The following is a 23,065-nucleotide window of genomic DNA, read 5'->3' as shown; positions in this document are numbered from 1 at the left end:
ATTTCTTCTTGTTTGGTTGGTTTGGTTTGGTATTGGCTTTTCAAGACAGGACTGTTTTAGAACTCACTCTGTGGACCAGCTAGCTGCCCTTGAGATCACAGAGATCCACCTGTCTCTGCCTCCTGACTGCTGGGATTATAGGCATACACTGAAGAACATTTTTAAAAACACTCAGCTCCAAATGGCTTCTTCAAGCAGAGGTGCACAGTCCTTTGTGGTGTGACAGCATGTGCTGTGAGGTAGATTTATAAGCTAGAATTGTTGAAGGCTGTTTAAGGAAGCAGAACATACCAGAAACTGTTATCTTAATGAACCTGATCTTGGAGCTGGTTACATTGGGAATTTGTAGCAACAAGAAGAGCAACAACTCAGAAAACAAAGGATGTTGTCCTAGGGCCAAGAGCTTGCCCAGGTTGAAACTATGTAAGAGGGGACTAGCCTGCTGGGAGCAGCTCCGGAAATGGGATTTCAAAGAAAGTATCCCGTTCTTATTGGGGGGAATTGTAATGTCTTGATATGACTTATTCAAAGGGATGCCTACTTTGGTCACAGATACAGTTTAGTTATGCAGCATGCACTCCTACTGTGTTGTCAGGCAGCAGGGAGATGGCTGACAGGTGTTAGGTTTGGTTGTTGTTATTGTTGTTTTTAAAGAAGCATCATTTAATCAGATTGTTTTTGTGTTAAATAAGATTCAAGTTGCCCCAGGCAGTATGGATTGGCAGAGTTTCAGCTATCTGGGAAGATGAAATTTGCCAGCTTTCTAAGGCCATTTGAAATAAACAAACACATTTCTTTTCATCCACATTATGGATTTAAAAAGCATGTGTGAACTAGCCTGGTATCTTAATTACCACTTAAAATGTTCCTATGGAGAATGTGCTTCTCTGAGTGGAGATGAGGCTGTGCTGGTGTAGGAGTCCTTGCCTATCGTTCGTGAGGTTTTCGGTTCGATCCCCAGTCCTACTTGAAAGTGGGAATGGGGCTGTGGGAACTTGAAAGTGGCTCAATCCTGTAACCCCAGCCCTCAGGAAATAGAAGCAGGAAGATAAAGTGCTAGGTCATCCTTGACTACATGCAGTTTTAGACCAGCCTCAGCTAGGAGGCCCTGTCTCAAGGAGGAAAGAGAGAAAAGTGCTTGTGAGCCTTTTGCTGTTTTACAAATGATTTTCGGAATAAGCCATTCACAGGCTGGAGATTACTAAGACTTCTGTATATGAGATAAAAATGGAATTAACAATCTCATTATCTGTCATGACATTTTTATTCATGGAACTTTCTAAATGTTTTTTGTCTACAGTAGTAGAGATTAAGCCATGACCTCTCTGTGCTACTCAGGTATTCCACCAACCAGAGTTATAGGGCCTCAGCCCTAAGCTATCCTCAAATGTACTGGTTGTTGTTTTAGCTTATATGGTTTCTTGGGCTAAAGTTTCTTATGTGTCAATGGCTATATGCCTCCCTGCCTTGGTTCGAGGGCATCATCCCAAATGTGACCTTTCAGGGTGACCTGGAAGGTGTCTGTCTATGAGGACAACACCTCCTCCCTCAGATGCTGGCACAGCCAGTGTGTTCTGTGTGTTCATCTGTAGAGCTGCATTCCCAGCTCAGAGCCTCTTGTCAGAGGGCTCTCGGGGGGATATCTGATAAGATGCTTCTTCCTCTTCTGTATTGTTCCGTTCTGCCCTTCCCCTCCCACCAGCTTCAGCCGACTGTAAGAGGCCTTTATTTTTCCAGGCTCCTTAACTATTTTCTCATCTATGCGACACCCACGTGATCTTCACCCGGTGCTATTCCTCAGGAGAAATGGAACACAAGCAGCTGCATCCTCTTTCTGTTTCTGCCAGCACTCTTGCAGCAAGAGACTTAGTATTACTGTCCGTTTGACTTGTCCTAACTGAGCCCTGCAACACCAAATTACTTGCAGTGGTTGGTAGGGATTAATTATTCATTAATTTTATTGTATTTCTTTCTCTTCAGGCATTAAGGGGCATCCTTTAAAAATGTTCTGGAGAGCCGGGCGGTGGTGGTGCATGCTTTTAATCTCAACACTTGGGAGGCAGAGGCAGATTTCTGAGTTCTAGGCTAGCCTGGTCTACAGAGTGAGTTCCAGGACAGCCAGGGCTACACAGAGAAACCCTGTCTCGAAAAAACAAACAAACAAACAAACAAACAAAAAATGTTCTGGAGAACCGGTGGGGTGGCTGGAAGGAAAAGGTATTTGAACTATACCTAATGATCTTGGTTCAGTTTCTGGAACCCACATGGTAAGAGAGAACCAACTTCCTCAAGTTTCCTTCTGAGCTCTATGTGTGTGTGTGTGTGTGTGTGTGTGTGTATACATATGTATATATACACATATATGTATATATATGTATGTATATATATATATATGTTTCTCTCTCCCTCTCTTTCTCTCATGTGAGCATGCGCACTCTAAACAAAATCTTTTTAAAAAGAATCAACTCCATTTTACATACGAATCTATAGGCTTAAGCGTAGTAAATAGCTCTTCTAAAAATTAGGGATGTCAGGCTACTGAACAGGGCTGATCCTGATAGCAGCTTTAGTATTCTTTCCCAGCCCAATTTGTTGATGACTTGATCTTTGGCCTCCTTGGGAAGATGGGACTCAATAGAGCTCTTTAAGCTAAGAAGCCTCCTGGTGAAAAGCTTGGTCCTATAGCCACAGAACCCTGTGGACATTCTAAGGAGAGCCAAACTGACACTAACAGTGGTGACATTTGGCTGGCATCAAACCTGCCATGAACCCAGCACTATGCCCATCTCTGACACACTATGCCGGTACCTCATGGAAGCCTCCTTTATTTTGAAATCACTGTGTTGGCTATTTATTGAAGAAATTAAAATGATCAAAGTATTATGCTGGAAGTTGTAGAGCTGAGACAGTGACAGAGCCCAGATGCAGCTCAATCCAAACTCTTCACCACATCGAATACCACTTCCCAAGAGTCCCCCGTGCTGTGCTCCTGCCCAACGTGGAGTGGTTCTACTGCTAAGGAGAAGTAAATAGTAGAGTCTTCTGGAACAGAATCTCCTGTCACCATATTCCTCAGTGTTGAGATATAAGGGACTGTTCCAAGAAAAAAAAATTCTCAGATTCCTGGGTTGATGTAAAATGTGTTTACTCTATTGTCTGTGAACACAAATCTAGGTATGTGCTCTTTGTGCATAGAGCACCTATTCAACCATAAAATCGGAATAAGTACAAACACTATGACAGAACCAATAAAACTCAAACTAGCAGCATTATACTGTGACTGCTGTTTTTCCAGGGAAGCTAAATTGCAACTCTCATTATAAACAAGGCAATGGCCATCACCACACAGGTTCTTTTGACTTTGGCCCATCTGTGCTGTTGTGTGCTGTGTGTCTGCTCAAGTCCCTCTTCGCTTTTCTCTAGTCAGAATACTGCACAATTTTTTTACAGTGCACTGAATTCTCAGATGCATCATTTACATATTACATCTGTGCTGCTTGTTGCCAACAAGATCATAAATGCAAACACAGGCGCTGAAACCAAGCAGCGGTTACACGTGTGTTCCTGTTGATTTGGCTTTTAGATTATTATCATAATAAAAACCCAGCGACATTATCATGGAACCCTTGTTTGACAAAACCTACTTGAGAAGGCGTGCCAGTGTGTGAACTTTACTTGTAGGCTGCCTTGCAGAAGAAGGAAGCAGAGTGGTGAATGGGAGTCCAGCTTTGAGCTTTTCTCAGTGCCCAAGTGTTTCCTTTTCATAGATGTTTGTGGCTTTGTGGTCTTAGCCATGTTTAAGAATCTCTCACTCAAAACAGCATTTCCCTCTCGTTGTTAGTGTTACTGCTTTTGTTACTAGGAGACACAGAGTAGCCAATTTAGAAGGCTCGGTTACTAAACAGTTTCTCCTGTCTGTCCAGGCCCCTTATTTCTGTTAAACCTGGGCTGCCGCCACATGAAGTCCATCAACCACATGTACCTCTTTCATGTGTTCATTTATTGCTTGTTTGCTTATTTTCAGTGCTGGGAAATGAATTTGACCTTGTACGTGCTGGATAAATGCCCCACTACTGAACTGCATTCCCAGTTTTCAGAGATTGAGACGGAGTATAGGGACTTCAGGCCACCCTGCGTTTCATAGTGAGACATTGTAATCAAGTGGGAATTGTGACAGATAACAGAAAGATGAAGCTGATTTAAGTAACTCTGGGAATTTGTTGCCTCAATAGGGATGAGAAGACAGAGGTGGAACTGGTTCCAGTGAAAATCCATCTACGCCATCATGGGACATAGCTTCTCATCACCTTCTTAGTTTTCTGTACTCATAATTGCCTTTTGGCCTGAATTTATATCATGCTCTGCTAAGGCCAAGTCCATTCATATAAAACATGAGTGCTTTCTTGCCATTCTAGTTTCTGAGCCATCTGAAACCTCATGAGCACATTCATCTTTTTAAAAAAAATTCTTCTCTCATATTAATTACATCCTGACCACAGTTTCTCCCCATCCTCTCTTCCTAGCTCCCCTGTCACCTCCCCTCTTCCCCAGATCCACTCCTCTTCCATTCCCCTTTAGAAAAGAGCAGACTTCCCAGGGATATCAACCAAAGGAGGCATAAGAAGTTACAGTAAGACTAGGCACCTCCCCTCATATTAAAGCTGGACAAGACAACTGAATAGGAGGAAAAGGCTCTGAAAAGAAGGCAGAAAGAGCCAGAGACAGCCCCCACTCCCACTCTTAGGAGTCCCGCAAGAACACCAAGCTACATAACCATATAGGCAGAGGACCTAAGTCAGACCTTACAGGCTCTGTTGATTGTTGCTTTAGTGTATATGAGGACCTGTGAATCTTGGTTAGTTGATTCTATGGGCTGTTTTCTTGAGTCCTTGACACCTCTGGCTCCTACAATCTTTCCTTCTCCTCTTGTGCAGGATTCCTGAGCCACAACTAGTGTTTGGCTGTGGGTCTCTGCATCTGCTCCTGCATCTGCATCAGTAGCTGGATGGAGCCTCTCTGATGATTATGCTAGCCTCCAATCTACAAATATAGCAGAATATCATTAAGAATCGTTTCATTGACTCTTTCTTTTTTCCTTCCTTCCTTAATTCCTTCCTTCCTCCCTCCCTTCTCTTCATTGACTTTCTTTCCCTCCCTCCTTCCCTCTGCCCCTCCCAGCTGTCTACCCATCCATCTGTCTGTCTGTCTGTCTCTTTCTTTCTGATTTTTTTTTTTTTTTTTTTTTTTTTGCCAGTCATGCTTGGTCCTACCCTAGATCTCTGGGCTGTCTAGCCTCTGGCTTCTCACCCTCCAGGCAGTGTCATGTCAGGCATGGGCTCTCTCCTGGTTTGGGTCTCAAGTTAGATCAGTCTTTGGTTGGCCACTTCCACAAGTTCTGCACCACCTTTATCCCAGCACATCTTGTAAACAGGACAGATTGTAGGTCAAAGGGTTTGTGTCTGGATTGGTGTCCCATTCCCTCTACTGGAAACCTTACCTGGTTACAGAAGATGGATGGTTCAGGTTTCATATCTCCCATTCTTTGTAAGTTCCAGGAGTTTCCATTGCCCTAAGTTTCTATCTCTCTCCTGATATGCCCTCCAATTCCAATATCTCTCCCAGTGCTCCTTCCCTTCATCCCCAGCCCCTGTGAACACCTGATCCCTCTTGTTTTCATCCCTACCTGCCCCAGGCACCGGTCCACTCTCTAACTCTATTCTGTTTCTCCTTCCCAGGGAGATCCATTCAACCTCCTTTGAGCCCTCCTTACTTAGCCTTTCTGGGTCTGTAGAGTGTAACACAATTCTCCTTTAGCTTGTAGCTAATGTCCACTTATAAGTGAGTACCCTACCATGTTTGTCTTTCTGGTTTGGATTACCTTCCTAAAGATGATTTTTTTCTTGTTCCATTCATTTGCCTGCAAATTTCACAAAGTCATTTTTAATGACTTTTTTTCAAAACAACTGAGTAATACTCAATTGTGTAAATGTACATTTTCTTTATCCACTCTTCAGTTGAGAGACATCTAAGCTGTTTCCAGTTTCTGACTATTACAAATGGAGCTGCTGTGAATGTAGTTGAGCAGCGTCCATGCAAGTAGGATGAAGCATCTTTTGGGTATGTGCCCAGGAGTGGTATAGCTGGCCGTAGAAGTTGTACTCTCACCAGCAATGGAGGAGGGTTCTCCTTGTCATGAGCACTTTCTTGTTTGTTTTTGTTTGTTTGCTTTTGTTTTTCGAGACAAGATTTCTCTATGTAGCCTTGGCTGTCCTGGAACTCACTCTACAGAGCACACTGTCCTCAAACTCATAGAGATCTGACTGCCTCTGCCTCCTGAATGCTGGGATTAAAGGTATACACACCCACCACCTGGACATGAGCACATCCTTTACTGTTGGCATTCTGGTCTTCTAAACTTCCATCTGAATGGCCCATTAAGTTCTGCTTACAAGAGTCTAGGACTTCTCTAGCCAGAATTTCCAACCTCTTTCACATTCTTCCTTCAAACCAGTTCCCAAGGCCTGTAACCCACATGGTCAGATCCATCATGGCGACTGTCCCACTTCTTCAGACCAGTGTTCTGTATTAGTCACCTTTTCTTGATGCTATGCAAAATACTTGACTCAGGCAACTTAAGGAATAGTTTATTCAGACACGTAGATTGAGGGGTAGAGCCTGCTGTGGTGGCGAAGCATGGTGATGGGAACTTGAGTTAAGGGATGCACCTATAGTGCAGAAGCAGAGAGACCAATGGTACTGCTGCTTGGGCTGCCTGCTCTTCTCCCTTTATTCAGTCTAGGTGCCCAGTCAGCAGGGTGGTGCCACTCACATCCAGGGGGAGGGACCTTTCCTCCTCAGTTAAGCTTCTTTGGAGATACCCTCATAGACAACATGCCCAGAGCTGTGTCTCAATGAAAACTAATGGCTACAGTGTATGCATGCAACATCTGCAGATGTTTTATTTGTATTTGCCTCTGCTTATGTTAAACTAAATATGACTTCACATTGCTGACCTCAGTTCTAACCTGGGACCGTTTGAACTAGGGCACCTTCTCCCTGTGTCCCTGACCTCCCACTCGAGTGTGAGAAACCCGGCTTCTGACGTTCACCATCTATCTGTGCATCAACTGCTGAATCCCGGTGTGCTTCCAGGGCAGCGGAGCTTTCCTGACTAGCACACTGAGCCTATATTGCCCACTGTCTCTAGTGCTACTCATTCTCCCCATCCAGAGCTATTCAACACAGCACCATTTCCAAACTCATTTGTAAGTCTCCAAACCTTCTGTATTCTTCCATACCTCCTTTCTTCTCTTCCCTTCTTCTCAAAAAAAGTTTGTCAGTTTTTAAAATTGGGGTACTTTTTGGTTTACGCTCTCAACTTTCTTTCCTGGCATTCAGTTAACACTGTTTACATTACATTTTTCTTTAGTTATTGGGGGACATGCGCATGCCAGGCCCCTGTGTGGAGGTCAGAGGACAGCTTACAGGAGTGAGCTCTCTCCTTCCACCATGCCAGGTCCAGGGATCGAACACAGGTCCTGAGGCTTTGCCTACTGATCTCTTTGGCCAGCTATCTTTTCTTTTTCTCTATTTCTCTCCTTTCTTTTTCTATCTTTTCTTCCTTTTCATGCTGATTCTTACCTGAAATGCCCTAGCTTTGACCTTTATCTGCGTGGCTATCCTTTACTTTTTATTTTCTATTTTTTGTTTTTTCGTGTGTGTGTGTGTGTGTGTGTGTGTGTGTGTGTGTGTGTGTGATCTACATGTGTGGATGCACATTTGCATATGTGTGGGCACAGATGTGTGGGTACACATGCACGTAGAGGCGCAAAGTCGATGCCAGGAATCACTCTCAATTAGGTTTCCATCTTATTCAGTGAGGAAGGGTCTCTTAGTCTAACCAAGAGCTCACCAATATTGTAGGTCTCAGTAGCCAACTTGCTCTAGGAGTCTAGAAGACCAGATTTCCAACAGAAATGTAGACAGTGAAGACTACTCATGATATTTTAGAGGGGCCAGGACTCTACTGGGAACTAGAATTGTGAGAGACTACTCATGTTCAATATTAATGTCCTTGGCCTGAGCAGAACATAGGATAAATTCAAGTTGAAGGCAAATTGGCTATTATATCCTCACCTTCTGAGGCTAGAATTACAGGGAAGTTGCCATATCCACTCAGCATGTATGTGGGCTCTGGGCATCTGAACTCCTGTCCTCATACATGCACTGCAAGTACTTTAACCACTGAGCCATCTCTCAACCCCTTGCTCATTTTTCTTCGCTCGACATAAGTACTGCAGGTATCTGGCAGTCGTGAGACAGGCAGTAAGTGACTCACAGCTCACAGTAACACAGCACAGCTTGCCCATTCTTCTGTGCTTTAACACTGGACCACATTTGCTTCTACTCCACTTTGCCTTTACCACATACTCTCTCTAACTCACAGCATTCCGTTTTGTTTTAATAGGGTCTCACTATATATCCTAGGAACCTGTTGGGTTGCTCAGGCGAGTCTCAAACTTGAAATCTTCCTGCTTCAGCCTGCTAAATGTTGAGAATATGAATGCAAGCCCTCATAACCAGCAATTATAGTTCTTTAAAATAGAATTATACAGTGCTACAGCCTCTGACAATGTAAATCACATCTGATTTTGAATTTGTAGATATTCATTCATTCAGATACATTCATTGATGATATAGCTCAAGTTTTTTGGATCTAACATGCATTTATAGATATGAAATTTTTATAATATTCTCTTCTCAGCCAGGACAATCTTATTAATAAAGGAAGTCCAAACATGGCCAAGTAAATCTTGCATATGGGCATAAGTGTCTCTAAAGAGAAAGACCTTTACAGGGGATGGGAAAGTAGGGTAGAACTTCAGGATCTTAGCCACATGAACTTTTAGCACACTTGTAATGGCTGCTAATAGATGAGCATGCATATGCCGTAGGATTGAGTTAGCAGAGCCAGGCTGACTCCATGACAGGCTGCACACTGGCAGTTTGGGAGACTAGACCTAAGTTTCTGTTTCCCAGAAACGAGAACCCAGAACCAGGAACCTGTGGTCAGCCAACCACAGCCACGGGCAGCCAATCCGAGGACACCTTGTTATCTGGCCTGAAGTAAGAATAGGTGGCTAGAACAAGTAAGTAACCTCCTGGGAAATCTCCAGAGCCTAACCAATTGTCAGTCAGACCCCTAGAGATAGAGCTGACCAATCAAGGTAAAAAAGGGCACATACCCCTCCCTGGAATTCTCCTACCTGACGATAAAAGCTGGGTCCACCAGAGGTCTCCATTCCCAAATGGGGAGACCCCTGTATGCAGGATATTCAGTTGAATAAAAGCTCTTTGCTTTTGCATAATATTTTAGTCTTTAGCAAATCACTGACCCTAACATTATCTCCAAATGTTATTATAGCATAGACATGTAAAATACCAACTGGATGAGTTTAAACCAGTTTTATTCTGATCCATCATAATGTATATGATGACATTCCCAGAGTGTCTGAAATAGTAATCCCTTCAGATATTTTGGATTGGTGGGAGTTCCTGCAATCCCTAACTCACTCTCTTACTCCTGAGTCCTAGCAGCCTCCCTTTGTGTGGGAAAAGACTGATGTAGCCACCCCTCAGGACGACCCTGGAGAGCAAACACTAACCATGAGATTCCCATTTTGAAGCTGCAGGGTGACTGACGTCATAGCATGATCAAAGTGCTCTGCAAGCACTTACTGTAATTATTGTTGTTGTTCTCTTCTTGCTAATAACCTTATTTATACCCCGAAATTATAATCATACAAAGAAAGATTAAAACAAGATGTGCAAGTTGCGGAACTGTTTGCCTTGCAGATGGTCACCCTTGGAGTTCTCTGAAATTGCCAGGGTTAATTGAAGCTTCAGCTTTCACCTCAGTGTAGTTGATACTTAAGTGTTTCTTACCTGTCGACTTTTACTCTCCAAAATAGTGCAACAATAGCACTTTAATTCCCTCTCATTAATGCTAACCTCTCGGGTAATGTTTAGCGCAGCTCTATCTAGATGATGTTTGCGCTTCCGACTAAAACCTTTGTACCAGCTTCCCAGCTGAGAAGAAAAGCTAAACAGTTACAGAGGTAATTTGTTTATTTAAAAGAGGCTCAGATCTTAGGAAACTCTGAAGGGGAGTTAACTCTTAAGTGGTGGGCACACATTTAGCATATGATTAGTGTGATTCTCTCCCCTGGGCTTCAGGGAGCTGAGACAACTGGGAATCATTCTTGGGGAGTCTTACAAATAGGCTTTGCCTGGAGTCAGCACATGGCTCCAGGGGTAGTTCTTGAGAGTTTCCCAGGAACAGAATTCCCTGCTCTGTTTCCTTGGCGTGCGTCTCAGCCCTGGAGCCCCCTGTAAACTTAGAATCTAGCTTAAAAAGCCGGGAAGTTAAGACCTCTTCCTTCCTCTACAGCTGTGCTGCTTGCCCTGTGGAAGAACCTGTGGTAAAATGTTACTTTCAGTGATGCAAGAGCCCTTTGCCTGTCTCTTGGGGTTTGAGCTCTGCAAAGAAAATGTACTCTCTTTGTGTGGGGCTGGGAGCTCCCAGCTGCATTCCTTGTTGGCTGTTTGATGAAGGCCCAAGAGAAGATACAGCAATGAGAGAGGAGGAGGGAGAGAAGGAACTCTGGGCCTCCTTAAATCAGTTGCAAAAAATTAGCAACTGGGTGAAAACTTAAGAATCAGTACTGGGAAGCCTTTGGTAGATGTGGCATTCAAAAGTAGCTTGCATGGACTGGCAAGATGGCTCAGCGGGTAAGAGCACTGACTGCTCTTCCGAAGGTCCTGAGTTCAAATCCCAGCAACCACATGGTGGCACACAACCACCCGTAATGAGATCTGATGCCCTCTTCTGGTGTGTCTGAAGACAGCTACAGTGTACTTGTCTATAATAATAAATAAATCTTTAAAAAAAAAAAGTAGTGTGCACATGAGTCGCTCTCTCTCTAATATATATATGTATATGTGTGTATATATATATACACATATATTTTCTCTAATATATGTATATATGTGCTTTATAAGTAATATGTATTATAAATAAAATATTAATTAATTAATTAATTATTTTTAAAAGGCTGTTCCAACACAAAAGGGTAGAAACAAGGGAGGGAGGAAAGGAAGGGTAGAATGTGTCCTCTATGTTAGACTGCTTACATTATAGTCAAGATTTCATCGGTTCTTATTGGGTGATAAATAAGTATATTTAATTTGTTATTCCAGTTCAGAACACGGGTTTCCGTTGTCCTTTATTGATTAAAATAGTACCCTTTGGTGGAAATAGAAGTTAGAACGATTTGTGATTACAAATATTTGAAGGTTGGCCAGGCAGTCCAGGAGGCTCCTGGAGGATTTAGAGTTCAAGGATTGCTTGGACTCCAGACTGACTTTAAGTCTAGCCTGAGTAACTAGTGAGGCCTCTCAGAATGAATTTTTTCTAAAGGGTGGTGGGGATCAGGGAAGGGGCTAAAATTCAGTGGAAGAGCTTAGAATGTGTGAGACCCTTGGTTCAATATCTAACACCTGACCAAAAAACAAAACAAACAAATTTAGGGGAAAAACTGAATGCGTACTGAACACATACAGACTATTTATCCCCGTTCTCTCAGTGGTATTGAAAGGCTGGAGAATCTTAGAATTTAAAATGAGGGCATTTAATACAAATGTATGGTGTATAACCTTTACCTAAAAGGACATGGAGGGCCACTGTAGCCAGCCAGAAATATAAAATAGCCAGTTCCAGGAACCCAGAGCCTCAGGGCTCTGGTTCCCATACCTGCCCCTCCTGAATGATCCACAATGAGGGCGGAACTAAGAATGAAGGCCTAGTGGTTTATGAGACTCTCCACCCTGTCCACCAGTAGATGAAGATTACATTCCTAGAATGAATGTGTTCCCCTCCCTAACTGAATACCTTGGGTTGGGTCCGTCTGAAAGTTTCCACTGTTTATGTTCTGTTTCCTTGGTAACCCTCTCTCCACCCCCAGCTTCTGGATTTTCTCTTAAATACCCCACACTTCTTGTGTTGGGCGTCAAACTCTGGCCAGCATGGTCACGAGATCGACCCCGGTACCGGTATCCCCAATAAACCTCATGTGATTGCAGCAAATTCGGTCTCTCGTGAGTCATTGGGTGGTTGCGTCATCCCAAGACTTGAGTAAGGATCTCCCCAGTTCTGGGGGTCTTTCAGTATAGTAAAACAACTGTATAAGCAACACTTACTTGTATACTATATTTGTATATGCAACACTTAAATTGTATTCACTAGTATAAGCAGTGGAGGAAAAATGCAGATAGAGGAAGGCTTAGGGCCTGGCTTACTACCTTGTACTTGGTGTCCTCAGTACAATAAGAATAAAGTATGCTGGGAAGCTGGTCCTGTCACTAAAGTGCTTGCCCTATAAGCAGGAAGACCTGACTTCAGACCAAAGCACCAGTGTCACAGAAACCTGGGCGTGGTGATTTGTGTTTATAATCTCAGTGTGCAGAGGCGATGCCAGGTAGATCCCTGGTACTCATTGGCCAGTCAGAGAGACCTTGCCTCAAAAAAACAAGTGGAGGGGAGGGAGATGGCCAAGTGGCTAAGCTTAAGGACCTGAGCTTGAATTGTCAAGTACCCACATGAAAAGCCAGGCATGGCCATGTGTTATTGTAGCTCCAGTATTGAGAGGTAGAGAGAGGGGGTCCTAGAAATCCACTGGCCAGCCAGTCAACCCAGACAAGTAAGCTTTGGGTCCGATAAGAGGCTCTGTCTCAAGAGAATGACAGAAGACACACAGTGTTCTTCTGTTCTATCCTTTTTAAGAGTATTCATGGACTTATATACCCACCACACATACATACATGCACACACACGACATGTGAATCATTTTTATGTGTATTATGTACATTTTACCTATCCCAGTAGACTATGTTATAGTTGGTATAGGTCAGCAGTTGTATGAATCACTGAAAAGGGGGATACATTTTAATAGGGAGCATGGCATTTGGCAAAAGTTGTGAGTCAGAGCAAGCTGTTTCCCATAAGCTTTCCTTCTGGTCAGGGTGCCTGGCTCTGTAACTAAGTTTAATGTGGTAGTAAAGGTAGTGGTTGGTCCAGTGGTTGGCCACTGGTCAGTGGGTATCAAAACCATCTTGTCTTCGCTTTGCCATAGTCTGTGCCAGACCCAAGCCATTTCAAACATTGTTTTTTTCCCCCTCAAATTCTAAGGTAGAGAGAGACACTGACTCAGTCAGTGTTCTATTGCTGTGAAAAGACTCCATGACTATGGCAACTCTTATAATGGAAAACATTTAATTGGGGGTGGCCTACAGTTTCAGAGTCCTTTGTCATCATGGCAGGGAGCGCATGGTGGCACTCAGGCTGACATGAGGCTGGAGAAGTAGCAGAGAGTTCCAATCTGGATCTACAGGCAGTAGGAAGAGAGGCTCTTGACCTTGGCATGGGGTGTTGAACCCTCAAAGCCTAACCCCAGTGACAAAGCCACATACTTCCTAATCCTTTCAAATGGCAACTCCATGGCAACCACACCCACACATTCAAATATAGGTTTGGGGGCTGTTCTCATTCAAACCACCACACCTTCCTACACCCAGAGCTGGCAGGAAGCCAGCTGGCTAATTCCAGCACATCCCTGTGACCTTGGTAGCTTAACTTCTGCTATAGGTGGTGACACTGTCAATCTGATGCTTGTGTGAACATTCTCTTCCTCCTGGCTTTCTGTTCCTTAATGACTCCTTCAGCCCACTGGCCATGAAGTCTTGGCTCTGAGCTCAAAAGGACATTTCTCTTGGTCACAGTCAGTTCACCATTCCCCTTACAGGATTCACAAGGAAGAACCCTGGCTAGGTGCTGAGCTGGAAATGAGACAGGGAAGGAAAAGAAACACCATGGGGTAACATGGGCTTGAAATGGCACACTGTTTGAGCTAAGTGAGAGGATGTGACCACATTTCCAGCTGCAAAATTAAACAGACCTCAAAACTAGGCTGTGTTGAGATTTTTGTTGCCGTATTTCTTAGCTCTGAAGTGGATGGAGTACCACAAACTAAATACAGTCACGTAATGATGGGGATACACATTCTGAGAAACACGTCAATAGATGATTTGTTACCTTTGTGCACATGATAGAGCACACTACACCAATGTGGATGGAATAGCCTCTCTTTATACTTAAGCCATATGTCATAGCCTCTACACCTCGATAATAATAAACGTATGAACAGTGTCCCTGCACGGCTAGCACAGGCTTCTATAGCACAACAGTCTTTGTCTATGTGCCTGTAGGAAAGAGGTGGTAAAAAACTAGGTGATGGGAGTTTCCTTTTTCACATTATTATCTTTTTCCCCCCACCGTAATCTTAGGGAAACTACTATATGCAATTTGTCTCTAACCAGCATATTGCTATGCAGCTCATGACTATATCAGCCTCAGCAATTAAAGTATAATAAGAAATGCTGAGAAAACTTTTGCCTAGTCTTTCCCTCTTAGATATCCTCAAATTTTATTCCTTGCAAATTCTTTACAACCTGAGAACCTAATGGGAGGCACCATCAGTGGGAAAATTGCGCTGTAATGATGTGGCCACATTCAGTCCTTTTTTCATACAGACTCATTTTAATTCTCCCAGTGATGCTAGCCTCAAAAGAGGAGCTGAGGCGTGTTCTCATCTGCTGTAGGGCTGTGGCTGTTGTTGGGTTGTTTTTTCCCCAGTCCCCCCTCCTCTCCCTCCCCTTCCCCCCGCCAACCCTGCTACCCCAGATATTTGGTGTTCGCAAGTTAGGCCATGTGGGCCTGCACCCTCTTTGCTGAAAAGCTGTTTGTTTTTTAATGTGGGAAAATATACCTAATATAAGATAGCCTTTTAATCCTAAGTGTGCGATTTCCTGGCATTAAGCATCCATGTTGTAGAAGTATCGCCAGCATCCATCTTTAGGGCTTTTCATTTTCCCCAACGGAAACTGCACCTCGTTCCTTGGTCTAGCTTGTTTTATCTTGACTTTGTTTGTATTGGCTGTATTGTTCGCATTTGTTTTGTATTTCATTTGTTCTATTTGTCTGTGGTAGGAGTAGGTTTTGCTTTGGTTTTTGAGACATAATCTCACTCTGTAGTCCAGGCTGGCCTTGAACCTTTGGTACTCTTCCATCAGCCCCACAAGTGCTAGAATTATAGGCATATAGGCATGTATGGCAGCATATAGGCCACCATATCTGGCCAGCTTCCTTTTAAAACGGTATCTGTAAGTTTTACAGCAAGATGTTTTTATATCATTGCATGTATGTAGCGAAGTCTTACTTAGTTACCCTCTGTGTGTATGTGTATACAAACGTGCTTTTTTAAGTTAAAATTTAGGTTAGCATATAAAGTATTGAATCTTATCATGTCATTTTCATACACGTGAAGAACACAAACTTTAAAAATCTGTGTCAGCCAGGCGGTGGTGGCGCATACCTTTAATTCCAACACTTGGGAAGCAGAGGCAGGCGGATTTCTGAGTTCGAAGCCAGCCTGATCTACGGAGTGAGTTCCAGGACAGCCAGGGATATACAGAGAAACCCTGTCTCGAAAAACCAAAAAAAAACAAAAACAAAAAACAAAAAACTGTGTTGTATGTTAGCTCTCTACAGTAGCTTGATGTGTTCTCCCTGATATCACTTCATTGTCCTATGATTTGACCTGTGCCTATGAAACATTCTAAATCCCCCAGTCTCACCTCTGGCAAGAGCAGAGCAGAGCAGAGCACAGTCACATAGTGTGTGTGTACAGTGTGTGTGCTTCTGTGGCTGTCCTGTTTCACTTTGCTTGAATGTCTTTAAAGTTCATCCCTATTGTAGCCTGTGCCCCTACTGTGCAGGGTGTTTCTTATTCCTCCTTCAGAGATCATGCCACTGTCCATCTACTGTGCCACTGTAAATCTGAGCATACAGACATCTTTTCAGGTCCCTCCCTCATCTCATTCCTTCTGGATATATACCCCAAAATGGAATTGCTGGCTCTGGGTCTAATTTTTGGGAAGTTCACCATACTGTTTCCATAGCAGCTGCATCATTTTACATCCTATCAGCAGTGTGTGAGACTTCCAGTTTCCTTATATCCTTGCCAACACTTGCATGTTCTGATTTATTCTTTACATATATGTGCATGTGTATATATATATATACAAATATATATAAAGTATATGTTAGTTGTCATGATTTTTAATTTAAATTATAGACTCATTATTAAGTTTAGGCCTACTTAAGTTTTTTTTTTCTTGTGATGTTTTAGAAAGTTATTATAGGTAAGTTGGTTTTCAAAGTTATGTATCCCATAAATAAATGAGTAAAGAATTATCTGTAATATACTTTAGTTTTCCAGTATTTATGAGTTCTGTGGTGGCATCTCAACTTTCATTCCTTTATGTCAGAGAAATACCATTTTTATGCAGTCAGTCAAACAATCCACAAATATTAGTCCTGCTCCTATAAGCTTGCAGTTTAATCTGAGAACTTTAGATACATTAAAATTATGTATTTAAAAGATTTTCTATATGTCTGCTAGATTTATTAAATATTTATCTAATTAGGGAGATTAAATAGTAGTGTAGCACCAGATATGGCTATTAAATATGATAAAGAAATAGATGTCTGTGTGGCTAATTAGGAAAGTAGCTGCCTAAACAAGGAAATCTCCACTTGCTGAGCTCTGTCCACTGTCCAGCAGCCTTCAAAGTGCAGGCCTGACATTCTGTTCCTAGCCAGTCTGGTTGTGTCTTTTGTCTGTGGTCATTTTCAGTGAGAGAAACTTTGCTTTCCTTTCCTTTTTTGAATAGCGCTTAGTATCACGTGGTCATTTGAAGGGTTGGAATCACACTTAGGTTCGGTTCTCCTGGATCGTTGTTTGTATCCTTTTGCATTTTAAGCATGAATTGCCTGTCTTCGTGGGTCTAATCAGTTTCCGCTCTTCAGCATGCACAACATTTTATGAGTCTATTTATTGAGGGAAGGTCTAAAGATAGTTTGTAGGTAGAGTTGTGTTGGTGTGTAGTGGGGTGCTGGCTGTAGAAAGAACAAAGACACATCAGGGTAACGGCAGGCAGAGCTGCATCCAGAAGGGACACACCAGGAGCTCGGGCAGGCAGTGGCTGTGGCTCACTGGTGGAGCTTCTTTATATATTTATACTAGAATAAAACCCTAACAGGAAAAACCTTGAAATTATTTGTGAAAGTGTAGTGAGATGTTTTTGACATTCTGAAGTTCTTTTTGAGCAGGGTAGTAAAGGGTTCACTACATTGTGTTTTTATGTCTAATACCACCTCTGATAGCCCTTGATTCCTGTTCCACACGTGTCACCTAGAGCCGGTTCCTCCCAACTAGTTATAGCATAGGCTGAGTGCCATGAGGAACAGCTGAACCACCAGACAGCAGCACCATTGACACTGAAAGCTTCTTTCGAACACTTCCATAAAGACTTGAGAGAGACATCTTTACCAGGACATACTTACAATGCAATAACCTTTACATTTTAGATTATCAACACCAGCTTCAACTAATGATTCTTCTCTTGAGCTAGAATTAAAACACGCATGTTGTATGGGGAAGTATATTTGCAACAGTACACTGACTATTGAAAGTCTATACAAATCAACTACCGATCCGCACTGAGGATTTCCTGTTGCCTAATATCTCTCTGATTTCCTTTTTCAGAAATAGTCTGTAGAGAACTTTTTCTTTGATTAGACATATTTCTAAATACTTAATCTGGGAGTGGGGATGCATTTTGAATCTTTTTCCTAATTTCTTTCTCTGAGAATACATTTTTGTTATACATGGAATTTATCTTGCAACTGTATGTAGGTGTTTATTGGGTCTGAAGTTTTCTAGGGGACCCAATAGTGTCTTAAAAGTCAACAACCATGTTGTCTGCTAACAAGATAGTTTGACTTCTTTTTTTCCTGTTTTTATCTGTTTTATGCCTTTGTCTTGTCTAATTGCTACAGCTCAAACTTTGAACACTCTATCAAACTGTTTCATTCCTGATTTTAGAGGAAATGGTCTCAGCTTGTCCATGTAATGTTGGCGATAGGTTTGCTGTGTACAGCTTTATTATTTTGAAGCATGTTGCTTCTATTCCTAAAGTCTCCAGAACTTTCCTCATAAACACATATTGGAGTTTGTCAAATGCCTTTTCAGCATCAACTGAAAGAATTATGTGGTATATATATAAGTATATTTATATGCTGTATTGCATTTAGATATCTACACATGTTGAGCCGACCTTTCCTGTATGGGATGAAGCCCACTTGTTCATAATGTTTAATCTTATTATGTCCCTAAATTTGGTTTACAGGTATTTTATTGAGAATTTTTATATATGTATTCATCAAATAAATTCATCTATTGCTTTCTTTTTCTGTTGTGTCTTTGCCTGGTTTTGGCAAACTATTGTAATACTTGTCAAGTAGTTAATTAGCTGTTTGTGACTTTTGCAGGTCCTGTTTAGGATGAATGTGATCTGGAGAAATTGCATTTGCCGTCTGAGGCAAGGGAAGGTGCCACACAGATGCCAGAGTGGCATCCACCCAGTAGCCCCTCTGGGGTCAAGGATTTTAACTGACCCCGCCAAAGTTTTTGAACACAACATGTGGTGAGTTCTCCCCCCAACCCCCCAATATTCATTTATTTATTTGTGAAGCACATCCACAGAGCACAAATGGAGGCCAGAGGACATTTTTTGGGAATCTTTTCTCCTCGTCCACCATTTGGATTCTAAAGACCCAGCTCAGATCATCAGACTGAGCCACAAGATGTGGTAACACACTGAACTTTACCATTGAACCATCCTACTGGTCCAAATTTTACCTTTAAATTTGATATTATATATACTCTTTTTCCCATTATATCCAAGGAAGGAATTTTTTTCTTTTCTTTTCTTTTTGTTTTTTTTTTTTTCTAAGACAGACTCTTCTTTGTAGCCCTGCCTGTCCTAGAACTCGCTATATAGACCAGGCCGGCCTCTGACTCTTGAGTGTTGGGATTAAAGGCTTGTACCACCATACCCTGTGAGAAAGGATTTTTTTTTTAAGTTGATGATATTAAGTTAGGTTGTAGAAGTCCAAAAGCCTGTGTAGCCAGCGCTGACTTACATGTTCTGAACTTTTTTGAAAATGGAATTGAAAAGCGGAAGTTTCCTAGTGCATCCAGCAGCCTTTGTATCCTTGATGCCGAGGTCCCTGACCCTGACTGGCCAGGCTGCTGCCAGGTGATGGGGCGAGAGCGAACAGGCTCTTCTCGAAATGGGGCCTTCCTCTTTGTGACCCTGTTGGTTGAACTTGTCATCTCTAGCCTCAGCCTCTGTAGTAGCTTCTGTTAACAGGCGTCATCCACTGGGCCAGACTTCATAGTGCCCCACAGGGGTTTGTCGTGTGCACATTCTGTACCTTTTGCTTTTCAGCAGGACCCTATCTCATGCTTTGAAGAAATCCCTGTTGTTTGGGAAGACAGATGTTTATTAAAGGCAAAAATTTTAACATGAAGCCTCATGTTCAAAGGGCAGAGTGTTATAGACTGTTAGCCATATAAAAACCAACTCAAGTCATGAGAAACAGCTTCCAAAGTGGATATCAGAAAGGAACGTTGTTTCAAGACAGTTTCCTGTATCTCAGGCAGGCCTTGGGCTCACTCTGTAGTAGAGGATATGACCTTGACCTCTTGACCTTCTTGTTCCCTCCTCCCAAGAATTGGGATTACAGGGTGAGCCACCTGTGTACAGCCCTGCTAGGAAGATTTTGTAAATTGGGAACATCGAAAATTAAGGTTATTTTGCCATCAGTACTTGGGACAGTGCCTAACACAAAAGTATTTGTTGAGAGCCAAGTGTGGTGGTACAAGTCTTTAATCCCAGCACTTGGGAGGTAGAGGCAAATGGATCTCTGAGGCCAGCCTGCTCTACATAGCAAGTACTAGGCTAGCTAGAGTTACAGGATGAGGCCGTCTCCATTCCCCACAAACTCCCACCTACCCCACCAAAAGTTTGTGTTGATACTTATAGCATAGCTGGAGTAAGAGCATCCTTGCTGGGTCCAAATGTAGAACAGCACAGATGAGGATATACAAGGCATTTTCAAGAAATGGCAAATAATCTTTGTTTGTTTTTGTTTTGCGGTATTCTTTGGATCTTCAGGAGATCTGTGAAAGATAAGGTTGGAATGGTAGAGGAGAGAGGTGGGGTGAGAACAAGTTTGCTTGTGGTGCTAGAGACACAGCTGACATTCAGGTACGGTAGAGTCACTAAGGAGGAATGAATGACATTGTAGAGACTGGATTTGCTGACCGTACCCAGGACAGATTAGCAGCAGCAAAGGGCCAATGAGAAAGACTATGAAGGAAGAGTAAAGAGAAGTTGGCAGGATAAAGGAAATGGAGGACTTTGATTTTGAAGTTTTGAACTTAGGTCACTGATAGAAATATGTAAAGTCATAGTCTATTTTTTGGAAGAAAAGATTATGTAGCTATTTTAGATAAGCTTTGAGAGGACATTCAGCTTCAAATGTCCAAACACTGTGCTTGACCATAGCCAAGATTTGAGAATCGACTAAAATGCCTGAATGTAGATCCCACTGCTAGGAAAAAGACGTGGGTGGCAGGGCTGAAGATGTATCCAAGATGGCTGCCAATGGAGACTCAACTCACTGGCATCACCTGCTATACGGCCTGAGCTCTCCTCAGAGATGCCTGCCGAGGGGAGCACTTGGTCTTGACTCTTGTCACAGGGAAGATTTCCAGGACCAGTTAGTAAGAAGCAAAGTCAATATTTATTAAATAAAGTGAGGGATTTATGAATAATAATAATAATACATGCTAGGGGTGGGTGTTGTGGCCTACATCTTACATCCTGGAATTTGAGAAGTAGAGACAAGGCAGATCTCTGAGGCCAACCTGGTCTATATAGTGAGAACCAGGACAGCCAGAGCTACATAGCAAGACTTGGTCTCAAAATAAATAAATTATTGATGATGATGATGATGATACATGTTGAGATTAAAGTATTTTCAGAGGAAGAGAGCAGGAGAGGGTTAGAAAGAATGTTCCAGACTTAAGAAAAACGTTATTGTACGCACCTGAGGTGAGTGCTGCCTTCTGTCTTAGTGTTTTGGCAAGATATACATATATACATACATATGCCTTTGATGACTTTTAAAGTTATGTTGTTCAAGGGACTTGAAAGATTAAAATATCTTGTTTTGTTACACTTTTTTCTTTTGCTTTTTTTAAAATTATTTTTGTTACATTTATTTTATCTAAAGAACCTTTTTTAGTAAGTAAAATTATAAGGTGTGCTTTATGGGGTACACGAGAGGCTGGAGAGACAGCAAAGGTGCTGTGCCTAGCCTGGTGATGTGAGTTCAATCCCGGAACCCACATGGTGGAAAGAAAGAGCTGCCATAGCTTGTCCTCTGACCTCACATGCACTGTGGCACACATGGAAATATACAAACACAACTTAAAGATAACTTTCAAAATATAGTAACTTTTTTCCCTTTTTTAAAAGACTCTTTTATTGTGACAAAGAAATTCCTAACATAAAGCCAACTATCCTAACTTTTTCTTTTTTTTAAGTTTTATTGCATTATGATGAGAAAAGTTACATGATTTCAATTTATCTGAATTTGTTAACATTTAAAAACATTTTAAGTAAATAGAATTAAATCACATTCTTGTTTTCCTTTTGTACCCTAACTCCTCCAAGAGACCCCCCCTTCAATACCTATAATATCTTTTTTGTCATATTCTTTAAAATTTATAAAATATTATAATAATAAAAATGAGTATTATAAAAGTTGTTTGATATAAACAACAATCTATTTAACAGTCTTATGTAGATGCTTGTCTACGACAATTCTGAAAATACATACGTTTTTCTCAGTATAAATTTTAAATAACTCCAAACATATTACCTGTATATTTCAAAATAGTACATCACTACTAGTATTTTCTTAAATGAGCATAAATATATAAAGTGTTTTTGTTTGTTTGTTTGTTTTGTATTTAGTAGAGTTTAAAATTTTGGCTCTTACTGTGATAACTTGATACAAGAGTTACAAACGTCAAGGAAAGCATTCAGTCTCACTCTTTGTTGTTCTCTTACAAACCCCCTCCCAATTTAATTGTCTTCATTTCTTTTGGGTATATAAATACTTTTAAAATATATAAGCTGTTCTGAAAACCATATTATAGTGTAAAAACATGAAATAAACAATTCTACTAATAGAGAGGCAAGATAGGAGAAGCAAGATCTCAAGACCATTATGTTGTACACAGCAAGACATTGTCACGAACAAACAAGCTGAAAGTGTATATGGATTGTATAATATTGGACCAATTTCTCCAATTACCAAATGAGAGAGACTATTGGATGACAAGCAACAAGTTTCTAATTCCTCATGTTTTTGAATTTCAATCGATTGGTAATATTAATTTTCATATTAAGATATTAAGAAAAAGTAATTGTTACTTCCTGTTGTTTTTGTTGTAAGAGGTGGAATTAGGTGCCATGGACTGGGCTTTCTTACGGGGTCCCTTGCTCCTCGGGATGATGGGTTCTGGCCAGGTGTGCACGGGATTCGGCTTTGACAAATAGACACTATACAAGAAGTGTTCTATCTGAATGTTTTTCTTTAAAAAAATGACATGAGGCTTTTTACAATCATTGTAAAAGAGAGAAATGAAAAATCTGGTAGCTCAGTAGTCAAGGCACATCTGAGGCCACCTAAAACACACTAGGTCTAAAACAGCAGCCATCTCCTCTGGACTGGTGCAGCACCCCCAGGCTCAGAGTATGTTCAGGCTGCATGGTCCTGGCCAGAGTCCCGGGGGGCTGCGGGTGCGCCAGCCAGGAGAATAGAGGCTTGAATCTTGAGTCCTCAATGCTGAATGTTCGAATCTTCAATGTTGAATGCTCGAATCTCAAATGCTCAATCTCTTGAATCTCGACTGGTGCTGCATTCCCCCGGGCCCAAGCACTCTGTGGCGGGGGGGGGGGGGGGGGG

General features: G+C 41.9%; 1 protein-coding gene across 1 annotated transcript in view; it reads left to right on the top strand.

The window, feature by feature from the left end:
* Mettl8 (methyltransferase like 8) overlaps positions 1-23,065 on the top strand; it is a 105,163-nt gene that overhangs the window by 22,663 nt on the left and 59,435 nt on the right. Inside the window, exon 2 of the mRNA XM_031370575.1 lies at positions 18,509-18,663. Coding sequence (XP_031226435.1) covers positions 18,521-18,663 — 143 coding nt within the window. The 5' untranslated portion in view covers positions 18,509-18,520. The remainder of the gene's footprint in view (positions 1-18,508; positions 18,664-23,065) is intronic.

Source organism: Mastomys coucha, unplaced genomic scaffold (assembly GCF_008632895.1).
Source record: "Mastomys coucha isolate ucsf_1 unplaced genomic scaffold, UCSF_Mcou_1 pScaffold15, whole genome shotgun sequence".
NCBI classification, from domain to species: domain Eukaryota; kingdom Metazoa; phylum Chordata; class Mammalia; order Rodentia; family Muridae; genus Mastomys; species Mastomys coucha.
The sequence above is the reverse complement of the archived record's forward strand: the minus strand, read 5'-3'. Positions and strand labels throughout refer to the sequence as shown.